Raw genomic sequence first — 12,582 nt, forward strand, 5'->3', positions numbered from 1 at the left:
GCAGAACCTAACCTGCATCTCGCTGAACAAAGGTTTGAATGTGCTCAGCGAATGCAAGTTAGGAGAGAGACCAACTAATGAGGAGTCAGTGTCCATGATAACATGTCCCTCACCTCTCCTTGCTGTGATGTGAAATAACTTGAGTGACAAAGACGAGAACGACTTTTTACACAATTTTCACAGTCACTCGTGGCACATAAAATTACAATCATTACGTGAAAATGTGTTCAAATATTCTTTTCACCTGATCAAAGATGAAGGAAGAATTTAATGATGTCCATCCATCCATCGTCAAACCGCTTATCCTGCACACAGGGTCGCGGGGGGGCTGGAGTCCATCCCAGCCAACAGTGTTCATCCTGGATTGGTCACCAGCCAATCGCAGGGCTACACAGAGACACACAACCATTCACACTCACATTCACACATCTACGGGCAATTTAAAGTCCCCAATCAACCTGATCCCCAGAGCATGTCTTTGGACTGTGGGAGGAAGCCGGTGAACCCGGAGAGAACCCACGCAGAACATGCAGACTACACACAGAAAGGCCACTGGGCGGAATCGAACCCAGGACCTTCTTGCTGTGAGGCGACAGTGCTAACCACCACGCCACTGTGACGCAGATTTAATGATGTGACCAATATTATTATATAAGCGCCATAACATTTTAAGGATGTTGTCAGTCCAAAGGATTTGAAAATATGACGTGTTTATTTAACAGGTAATAATTAGCAGGCTTGTTTCCTGAGTATTGGGAACATTCTTCACATTATCAACGTTCACTAAAGTTTAAATCTTCAAATCGTCCCGTGGACTTTCGAACCAGCAGATTGAAAAGCATAAACCAGCTGGATAGTCCTAAAATAAGCCTTTGGGCATTTTGATCCAGATCTACTAGCAGCCGAGCCAAGAAAAGAACTGGAACGCGCTGCTTTTTCTCCTTCTTTTATAAATACTTTGAATTGACCGCAGCCGATAAATAACAGCGACAGCTGAGGCCCGTTTGCTCCAGTTTTCCTTCTGAGCCACAGTCAATGATGTGCTGTGTGATCGGAGCTCGTGGCCCCCAGAAGAGCCTCTGTGTGCGCGTTGGACTGGATCGGCACCGACGTTATCGTCCGTCCAAAGCCACGTCTATCTGTGAGGCCGTCGTTTATGATAAGCTGTCATTACCAAGCGAGCGGGCAGGAACGCAAACCCTGGCACTTTTAAAGCCACCTTAAGCTGGGAGTAAATCCCAGAGGGGCCGACGCCGCTCACTCAGGAGCCCGCTCCAGACAAATGGCCCTCTGAAGCTGATTTAACAGCCCTTAACTTCTCTGTGGCTGCGTTTTCTTTTTCTCCATTCCCACTTTCTCTGTCCATCTGGGGAGGAGAGCTCCTTGTCTCCCTATTCTATCGCGCTGGGTCCCCCCCTCCTTCATCCTGGATGCATCTTAATATCCACATCTGCATTGTGACTGTTGGGGTAATTGTTAGTAACGGTGGCCGTTGGGTGGCACTAATTCTCCAAGCCGGCGTCGTTGTGTTGTTGCAGAAGACGAGCGCGAACCTGAGAAGGTGGAAAACGTCTTCCTCTTTGTTTCATGTGTTGATTTGAGGAAGGTTTCAGACTCCACACAGATGTGATCTTTTCATTCATCAACGTTGCTTAAAATAAAATATAATTTCAATAAAAAGACAATAACAAACGCAAGAAAAGTTGGAACACTTTAGGAAAAGAAATTGACCCTTTAAAATAGAAGTCTCCCTTTTATTAGAATTCAATACACAATATTACACGCAAAAGTCCCTTTAGGACAAATAGCGTAGCCGCATGGGAATGTGACTTGGATGTTCTGGATACAGCCTGAACACAAAAGGCTCATTAATGGGGGTGTTTATACTGTTGCACAGCGAGGGGAAATAGGCCTTTAGACGGTGGGAGGGGGGGGGGGGGTCACAGGGGACAGCAGTGATGTCATGGTTGGCACGCTGTGGACCGGACTCTAAGAGACGGAGACACTTTGCCAATATCCTCCTGCTGCCCTTTTCTAGCAGCGGCTCTCGCTGCGTTTTCATGTCCGTCGGCCTGTTTGCTTCTCTCACTGTCACTATGTTATATCATCTTCTGCTCCTGAGAACTTTGTCATGATGCTATTCAAATAAACAGCTTTATTCAAGAGCTTCAAAAGAATGACAAACGTTGCTTCCTGTGCAATTTGGATGTATTAATCCAAAGCTGGTTCTGTGCCTGCAAACTAGTCACCACACTATCCTTTTCCTTCATTATTCATGCAATAAATGCTACTAGTAATGCTACTATAGCAGAGAAAGAAGTAACTCTCCCTCTCCTAGTTCCAGGCTGGAAAATAAATGTATTATTGCAATTAAAAAGAGATTTGTTTTTAAAAAAAAGCTTAAACATTCCTCTTGCCTTTATTTATTGCCAATACAGCTACTGAAAATGGTCCAATTTATGAATACTGACTATCTGAATACGTTATTTGTATCATGGTTGGTTCTCTGGGGTCCCGGGTAGATGAAGTACACCACGAGTGTTGGCTTTTCAACAGCCTTATTGATCACGGTTGCAGCAGTGTTTGAGCGCCCGGCCGCTACTGTTTTTAAGTACATGGAGACAAACAATTCATTACATTGACTGCAGCTGAGGCCAATTACGCCTCCACCTGCCACCGTTCCTCCCCCCTCTCCCCTCTGTAGCCGAGCCGAACCACGCCGCCACCACACAGACATTAATGTTCTCTCGGCTGTGAGTTTGTGGATGTAGGAGGTGTAGGGCGTCACCATGGTGATGTGCCGCAACAAAGAAAGAATGAACGACCTCAAAAGGGGCTCAGAGGCCCTTCAAGGAGCAGCAGAATAGGAGGAGACGGGACGACTGCTGTTATAGAACTTAACTCAAGTCTGCTCTAAAAGTCTCACGCACCGAAATACCATTTCATTGACATCTTTCCTCTTTTACGGTGTCTGACGTGGCGATAGTGAGTCACGGCCTTGAGTCCAATCAGGCGAGGAATTCTCCCGAGGAGACTGGAGGTTAGTGATGTCACCAATATTCTCTTCTCTCATCTCCTCAATCATGAGTTGTTAATGCGGCCAGTGCTGATAAGCTAAGAGCTAAGAACCCGATTCAACGATGTGAGGGCAAAGTTTTCAAAAATGGACTCTTACGTTTTTATTGTCACGATATCATAATTCTTTTTTGTGTGTCATTGACGCTTCTGAATTTCATATGTACAGATTAGAATGCCTCAACTAAATTAAGAAAAAACAAAACTAGACCCATTTCTGGAAAACGTCAGCAGGCCTGTTGGTTCATTTGAAGGGAGAGATGAATGTCTCTTAGTGTGGGATCAGTCTTAATCAGTCTTAGAGCCACCATTAATAACGACTTCAAATAAAAAACCCTCCTAAACCTGCAGGTTTACGTTGCTCAGGTTTCTGTTGGATGTTTTCAGATGTGTTCTACTTTCAAAGTGTCAAAGACACATACGAACATCATAAAGCTAAAGTGAAATCTGTCTCTGATACTAGTATGTTGATGATGGGCAATTTCTCTGCTCAAATTTGCCTTCCTGCTTCTCAAAAAATATAGTAAGTCACAGGTCTTATCAGGTACAATCAAGCAAATGACTTGCTGCTGCTATCCAATGCTAACACAATAATGTGAGGATTGGCAACTTCAATGGCCAATTTGGGAATCCAGTGAAACCGATAGATACACTTGGGCATTGGCTACAAACAAAGTTTTAGACATAACCAATCAACCATTTTGACCAATTCAAATATACTTTGGATACTAATGTTTTTGCTTCTTCCCCAGAGACAGAACTCTAACTGGAATGAAGGCTTAGACGGATTAGTAGTAGCCAAACGTGCAGTGCTGCCAAGTCAAAATGACAGGAACTAAGAGAGAGAACTAAAGCTTCCTGTCGCCGCGGCGAGCTAATGAGCTGGTTTGTGTCCTGGAGGTTGTCACGGTGTGGTTCACTTCCTGTCTTATTTTGTAGTTTTCTGCCACTCGTGTCCCCGGGTAACTTCACTTCCTGCCTTGTCTCGTCATCCCCTGTGTTCGTCTAATAGTTTCCACCTGTGTCCAATCACCTGCACCTCCCTTGTGTATTTAAGCAGTGTGTCTTCTGTGTCACTTGTCGCGTCATTGTCTTTCGCCACGCATGTCTTTCGTCTTGGATCGCCGTAGTTTCTCGTCTGTGTGCTTTTGCCCCCGGTTCCTGTTTTTTGAGCTTTGACTATTAAAGTCTTTTGGTTTTCTGCAAGTCTGCGTTTGAGTCCTGCCTTCCACCCCGCAACCCTGACAGAATGACGCGACCAAGAAAGGGCTCAGCAGACCCGCTGCCAGACTATGGTCCGGACTACCTGGACGTAAGGAGTCCCTTCTGGCAGCGGAAAACAGACTGTGTTTTTGGTCCCAGGAGCTATCAGCTCGCCTGCCTCGAGCTCCGGGACCTCCTTAACCCTAGGAGGAGCAAGCGGAAGAAGCGATCTCCCGTTCCCGCTGGGCCGCCGCAGCGATCTCCCGTTCCCGCTGGGCCGCCGCAGCGATCTCCCGTTCCCGCTGGGCCGCCGCAGCGATCTCCCGTTCCCGCTGGGCCGCCGCAGCGATCTCCCGTTCCCGCTGGGCCGCCGCAGCGATCTCCCGTTCCCGCTGGGCCGCCGCAGCGATCTCCCGTTCCCGCTGGGCCGCCGCAGCGATCTCCCGTTCCCGCTGGGCCGCCGCAGCGATCTCCCGTTCCCGCTGGGCCGCCGCAGCGATCTCCCGTTCCCGCTGGGCCGCCCCGACTCTCATCCATGCCCCCGACCCGACCAGTACCGGCCCCACGCTCCATGCCCCCGACCCGACCAGTACCGGCCCCACGCTCCATGCCCCCGACCCGACCAGTACCGGCCCCACGCTCCATGCCCCCGACCCGACCAGTACCGGCCCCACGCTCCATGCCCCCGACCCGACCAGTACCGGCCCCACGCTCCATGCCCCCGACCCGACCAGTCCCCGCTCCGAGACTCATGACCCCGACGCCCCCAGTCCCCGCTCCGAGACTCATGACCCCGACGCCCCCAGTCCCCGCTCCGAGACTCATGACCCCGACGCCCCCAGTCCCCGCTCCGAGACTCAGGCTCCCTCCCTCCCATCCCATGGTCCTCTCCCACCCTCCCGTTGGTGATTTGAGGGCCGTCTGGGATCCGGCCCTTGAGGGGGGGGCTACGGGGTGGGTTATGGGGGGGGCCGAGCCGCCGCAGACTGCGGAGTTGTTCCATGTCCCCGAGCTGGAGCAGACTGCGGAGTTGTTCCGTGTCCCCGAGCTGGAGCAGACTGCGGAGTTGTTCCGTGTCCCCGAGCCGGAGCAGACTGCGGAGGTGTTCCGTGTCCCCGAGCCGGAGCAGACTGCGGAGGTGTTCCGTGTCCCCGAGCCGGAGCAGACTGCGGAGGTGTTCCGTGTCCCCGAGCCGGAGCAGACTGCGGAGGTGTTCCGTGTCCCCGAGCCGGAGCAGACTGCGGAGGTGTTCCGTGTCCCCGAGCCGGAGCAGACTACGGAGGTGTTCCGTGTCCCCGAGCCGGAGCAGACTACGGAGGTGTTCCGTGTCCCCGAGCCTGAGCAGACTACGGAGGTGTTCCGTGTCCCCGAGCCTGAGCAGACTACGGAGGTGTTCCGTGTCCCCGAGCCTGAGCAGACTACGGAGGTGTTCAGTGTCCCCGAGCCTGAGCAGACTACGGAGGTGTTCCGTGTCCCCGAGCCTGAGCAGACTACGGAGGTGTTCCGTGTCCCCGAGCCTGAGCAGACTACGGAGGTGTTCCGTGTCCCCGAGCCTGTGCAGACTACGGAGGTGTTCCGTGTCCCCGAGCCTGAGCAGACTACGGAGGTGTTCCGTGTCCCCGAGGTGCCGACGACGACGACTACTACCCCGGACGTTTCCCGTGTCCCCGAGCTGCCGACGACGACTACTACCCCGGACGTTTCCCGTGTCCCCGAGCTGCCGACGACACAGACTACTACTACCCCGGACGTTTCCCGTGTCCCCGAGCTGCCGACGACGACTACCCCAGACGTTTCCCGTGTCTCAGAGTCTGCCATTCTAGAGACGTTCCGTGCCCTGCAGTCGCCGCTCCGGAGCCGGATTGGTGACCGCCCGCCGGGCCGACCCCCAGAGGCTCCCCGCTCGTCTGGCCGCCCGCCAGGCCGCCCGCCAGAGTTTCCAGGGTGGTCCGACCAACGTCTATGGTTTCCCTCCCCACCCACCCCTTGTTCGCTCTAGTGTTGGCCGTCTGGAATTCGGCCCTTAAGGGGGGGGTACTGTCACGGTGTGGTTCACTTCCTGTCTTATTTTGTAGTTTTCTGCCACTCGTGTCCCCGGGTAACTTCACTTCCTGCCTTGTCTCGTCATCCCCTGTGTTCGTCTAATAGTTTCCACCTGTGTCCAATCACCTGCACCTCCCTTGTGTATTTAAGCAGTGTGTCTTCTGTGTCACTTGTCGCGTCATTGTCTTTCGCCACGCATGTCTTTCGTCTTGGATCGCCGTAGTTTCTCGTCTGTGTGCTTTTGCCCCCGGTTCCTGTTTTTTGAGCTTTGACTATTAAAGTCTTTTGGTTTTCTGCAAGTCTGCGTTTGAGTCCTGCCTTCCACCCCGCAACCCTGACAGAGGTGACCTCAAATGATGTGTAATTTTGGCTTGAGAAGCTAATTAATCTGAAACGCGTGGGTTTTGATTATAGTGGTTCATAGTTCACGGATGATATATTAGATTACATAACATTAATCAGTTTGTGTTTTAATTTATTGGCCATGTTTGGGAGTGACAGGATGCATTTCAATGCCCTGCAGTGGTTTTAGGCACTAACGAACGGTGTGCGGTCGTGCTGGTGGGTGAAGATGAGTACGGGCGGCCCATGGCGACCTAATTCATTTTCCGACCCACCACTTCACATCATTTGGTCTCTGAGCGCAGGCGAAAGCTCCCAGTCCGACGGAAGGAAGGAGCTCCCATTAGGAAAACGGAATTAAGCGAAATAACAATTTGATGAAGAGTGAGGCATCAGTTCAGCTCATTACCCAACCTCATTTTGTTTTAATTTACTTTAAACAGAAAACAAGATAAATGCTGCAAGAAAACAAATATAGATAAACTGATCAAATTAAACACAAGATTATATAATGTCTTACATCCCTGATGGTCCCCTTGAAGGAAAGGTCTTTTTATCAACCTTTTCTTTTACTAATCCTAGCTGTGACCTTTTCTTCGTAGGGGTCAAGGCTCGACCTTCTAACAACAATGCTTTGACCTTGTTTGTATGTGTGTGAGCTGATTTGCTTTCCTAGCAGAAAACTTCCCACCGTCATATGTTCTATATTTAGAACAGGATGTCTGACACTAGATCACAAAAGGGCTTTTACTTTTTAAACGAGGAGCTGTCCTCGGTACCGCTTTATCACAGCTTAAACTGGATTTCATGATAACTCACCTGCACACTAAACAGCTAACTGCCCAAAAGCTTTTGACAAGTTGTCTTCAAATTCCTTGAACCCACTTGCCTCCGTAAATGTGGAGCAGGCTATGTGGAGCAGCGGCCGGGCCTCGCTCCACCGCTGCTCCGCTTTAGCCGCCTTTAAACAGGGCGTTCTCGTTTTGGGAGTTCAGACTTGGGTATTTATATCAAGCAGGTCAGCCGAGGGGGAGCCGGAATGAGCAGAAGCGTCCCGTCTGACGAACGACCTTCCTTCCTTCCTTCCTTCCTATCCTATTTACAGTAGAACTCTAATTTTGTCCTAAAAATATAGAAATGACACTAAAACGAGCTCCACTTTGTTTATTTTGACTCCATCCCACCTACGTCGTCTCATTAGGGCTCCAAATGTGGATTCATCCGCAGCTGAAAATAGTTCCCAACAAATGTCTTCTTGCCCCTGAGTCTGATAAATAAAACCACACTCCAGAGCAGTTTAAGGAATTATTATAATACTGAGGCGTAAAGCATTTTAAGCTGTTTACTCATGAACTTATTTGTTGGTTTTAGTCTTTTCATGGGAGTTGTTGACAGGAGATTAATAATGCCTGCGTTGTAAGTCACATTAATATATCAAAATGTCCTGACTATTGTCCAAATACATCAGCTGAACATATAATTAATGCAGAAAATGACAATGGTATTTAAGAGAGAATTTGTTCTTTAAATATGATCTTCTAGATAACACTTAGTTATATACTTATACTTATACTATATGTTAGTTGTTTTTTACTGTAAAATGCCATGCTCTGTAATACGTTTGCCAAACATCTTCCCAATTTAAGTGTTCCTTTGAAATGTAATATTGACCAATCTATCACTATCTGATCCACCATCAATATAGTAGTTTCAATTGGGCGGAAATAGCCGTAAAAACCTGATACACCCTGAAAAGAGTAAATTAATTGTTAGACTTGTACATCAATTCCACATTTAGGAACAAACTTCTTCTCTATTTTTAACTGGACTCAAGAATTTGACACTCAGTCGCTCAAATGAAGTCTGGAGTTAAAGGAGTTTTTTTTTCTTCTTTTTGTTGTGAACTGAGTGAACTGCAGAAATGTGTCACAATAGTATGCTAATGACGCTGCGTTAGAGGACCAACCGATATGATACGAAGAAGCTCAGAGTATTTAAGATGGATTCAGCTGAGGGGGAAGGCAGGGAGCCCATAAACCCTCCACAGAAATGACGGGTTCTTTACTGTGGAGATCAACAGTCCTTGTGAGCACGTTCATGCCTTTTGAAAGCTTTGAAAGCATGAAGCTGCGTCTCTGATGCCAGCGGAGACAAGCTACGGGGACGGGCCGATGAATTCACACCGCTGAGGAGTCATTTAAAGCCTTTTTTATTTAGTGGAACTTAAAGAGCACAGGATTAAAAGACTGGCTCCATGATGGATGTGGTTTTTACCTTGTTGTTAATCAACTGCACCATTCTGCCGCAGACGTATCAGGAAGTTCTAAGGAGCTCGAGTCAGACTGTTCTTTAAAGATCCACAGTCCAGTTTACATGACAGGGCTGACATGTTGCAGTGTGCTGGGAGGCGTGATGTGGTTATTCGAGGCGTGTCTGACGCACTGCAGGAGGAAGTCGATACCCACCTTGAGTCATGGGAAAATCTATCCGTCTTCCGATCTGACAGCCGCTTGTAGGCCGAGCACATCTATCACGAGTCCAATGTACAGAATCACACGTTCGTTTGACATTTCTCAGGGCCGGATAAGATGACTATTAGTATGTTGTTATACACGTATACGTGCATGTGTCCTATTGCTATCTTGTAATTAAATTTTCAGGGAAAAAAAGAGCCCTTAAAAATGTTAAGGATTGGACAATTAATTCGCTTGAATAAAATTTTTAATTGTCTTACTTAACCTATTTCTTATCCAATTATTATCAATACTTTTAATTATTAATTAATTGTCTGGCTATAAACTCAGTTGTTTGTGTTGCCCAATACTTAATAAATACATTTACAGAAAAGCACAGTTAAGGATCACGTAAAGCAGTGTTTGTATTCCGAGTTATAAGCTGTAAAGTAGGCGGGACCTTTGGAGTCATTGTGTGGTCGAAGCCACCTCCTGCGGTGCCAGTGAGAGAGCAGCAGTGGCCTTCAGTGCGCCTTTTGTTGCCATGGTACCGTGTGGTACCAGCCTGCGGTCTGAGCGAGAGGTCACCCTGCACACGCCTCAGAAACGCCTCCTGACGGGTGTCATCTCTCTCCGTCCCGTCCTCAAACTCCTTCAGCCCCTCTCCATCTTTTGTTTTCTGTGTCACATCGGCCATGGAAGCTGTCTGCAGCGGTGTGTTGCTATGGTAACATCAATAGAGGGAGCCACATCTTCTTTTTTCCCTCGTTTCTCATTTCACACCAATCCACAGAGTTCACGAGGTTTATGTTCTTCCACACATGGGAAATAAAGTTGTTTTTTTTAACTATGGCTATACTGTTATCTTTGACCTTCTGTTTTTTCATTTATTGAGACCCTGTTATTGTCTACTCAGCCAGGGTCACTGCTGCTCATACCCACAGGCCAAGGCAGTAGTCTTTGTATAGTGCAGCACCCGTCACACAGAGCAGCAATTTATAGTGAGTCACAGGTTGCACAGAACCATTTAAACGGGATGAGATGAAAAACGACCCACGGTTGCTATAAAGTTACAATGTAACAATAAATCTCATCTCAATAAATAAACCTCCAATAAGTCTCATCAATAAAATAGGCGATATAGCAGAAACAAAAGGCAGTATTAAAACATTAATATATTAAAAGAATGAACTAAAAAAGATGCTTGAATCTCTGTAGAGCGTTAAGAGCTGCGTTCCCTCACTAACTGTTATTAAAGAATTTAGGAAGAAGAAAAGGAAATAAATGGTTGTCTTTGTTCAAAGGAAAATGTCACGGATGGCTGTTTGGTATTCAACATTACCTCAAATCTAGCAAACGATTGAATTCAGCCCATGTATTTTCATCACAGTTAGAATGTTAATGCCACACACTTCAATGAAGAATAACAAAGCATGAAATCCATCATTAGCTGGAAACAGATAATATGGCCGTGATTATCATCTGTAATAAAGCAGCCCCGTATCGAGTGCTCTGACTCAGAGTGCCAAATGCTGCGCTCATTACCTCCAAGATATTTAAGCTACGTTTTTTTCTTTCATGCATGCAATTACTTTTCCTTTTATTTCATCTATCCATCTTAACTGTTGATAAAATTGTATAAAGTTGATTTTGATGAGAATGATTTAGATCAGAGGCTTCTTCATGGACCACATGTTGAGCTGGGGGATGTGCTGGAGGTGCTCCTATTATTAGAGCTCTCTAATATTAGAGCCTGCATCTGGGCTGGAACAATGGGGAATTAAAAGCTTAACATCACTCTCGAGTGGACTTAAGTGCTGATGTATAATCGCGATAAATATGCGTAGGAATCTATGGGAATGTGCTCAACAATGTAGTTAAGTTTGTGATATTGTAATTGTTTTTTGTGTGCAGATTTCCATTCATTATTGTGAAGCATTAATATGTCTGGCTTGCTTTGCAATAAATCAGTCTTGCATATGTTTCTGCCCTGAAGAAGCATGGATTTCATTTCTTGGCTGAAGACCTAATATCAAGCTAAGTCGATGGTGTTAACTTAGCGTTGGGCTTTTCCATTCCATCTCTCTGGCGTAGATTTCCAAGAGCAGGTCTGGATGTCGTCCAGCAGGAAGTCTCCAGCCCAGACGGCTGTGCGTCATCTTATTTACGGCCCTTGATGGAGTGGAATCTTAATCTTAGGCTCAAGTGCTTCATTCACGCCGGATGCTGACAGAATGTTTTCAATCTTCTCCTTCAGGACAAAGAACTCTGCACCACAGGAGTGATGTGCTAGAGACCGTGGTCCTCGTCAACCCGTCAGAGGACGCCGTTGTGTCGGAGGTAATGTCAACATGTCCTAAAGTGGAGGACGCTGGAGGTTGCGTGGACACCTCAATGTCAGGGGCGGGGCCTATTTTAAAGACAGTCACCCGAGACTCACACATGTACCTGTACACCGTTGATAAAATGTTCATTTTGGTTTGCGACTTTCGCAACCAATTTCAATATTTATAAAACAATTATATTTCAACAACTTTTCTATATCCAAATTTTAATATTTTTTATATATATATATATATCTTCTCTTGTATTTATTATTTACTATTATTATTAATTATTATTACTATTTATAAGTAACCGATACGCTGATATTAGTGTTTCTAAAAACCACAGCCAGAATACAATACATTATAAAACAAGGCAAAGTCAGAATTAAATCACAATCTATCTCTATCTCTCAAGAATCATATACCTGCTTTTGGTACTTGACAGAAGTTATATAATTAAATAGCTATCAAATAAATAAATAAATTAATACAATTTGTTTGTTTGTTTCTCTTTCCGTTTTTTATTTTCTTTGTGGATAATTCATTGCCATAAATAATTAACCTTGACACAATTAAAGTGCATATTTTGCCTGCGACGAAGCCATTTGTCTTCAAAGAGTGACACTACTTTCTCAGTCTCCCAACCTCTTTCTGTGTGTGTGTGTGTGTGTGTGTGTGTGTGTGTGTGTGTGTGTGTGTGTGTGTGTGTGTCTCAGATCCAGTCTCTAATCACAGACTCAGCAGGACACAAGCTTCTGGTCTTGAGTGGACAAAGCTCAGATCACGGTGGCCTTCTTCTTCAAACCGGAGTTTTCACCCATCAGACGTTTTCACGCGTCTTTGCTGATCCTGGAGTGAGTCACAAACTTTTACTTTTAGACACAACATGTCGTTCATACGCCGATGACCGGGGCTTCCATACCTGATTAAATGACGCACACATTTTGGGGTCGATTTGGGGTTGAGGATCTCATATGAGGAGACATCGACGTGGGGGACCAGGGTATCGAACCACCAATCTTCTCATTGGAAAAGGAACCACAGCTGGCCTCATCCTTTGCATTAGTATCTTGTACATTTGTGAACATGTGTGGTGTGAAGTGAAATTATTTATTATGAAAGGACATCACTGACCACCA

At 46.6% G+C, this 12,582-nt stretch overlaps 1 protein-coding gene across 2 annotated transcripts in view; it reads left to right on the plus strand.

Annotated features, from left to right (window-relative positions):
* The window catches only part of map1ab (microtubule-associated protein 1Ab), a 48,074-nt gene that overhangs the window by 20,820 nt on the left and 14,672 nt on the right, over positions 1-12,582 (plus strand). For both annotated transcript variants that reach the window (XM_040163755.2, XM_078083203.1), the window contains 2 exons: positions 11,374-11,456; positions 12,160-12,297. In XM_040163755.2, the coding sequence (XP_040019689.2) occupies positions 11,374-11,456; positions 12,160-12,297 (221 nt within the window). The remainder of the gene's footprint in view (positions 1-11,373; positions 11,457-12,159; positions 12,298-12,582) is intronic.

This window comes from Gasterosteus aculeatus, chromosome X (genome assembly GCF_964276395.1).
Source record: "Gasterosteus aculeatus chromosome X, fGasAcu3.hap1.1, whole genome shotgun sequence".
Lineage (NCBI taxonomy): Eukaryota > Metazoa > Chordata > Actinopteri > Perciformes > Gasterosteidae > Gasterosteus > Gasterosteus aculeatus.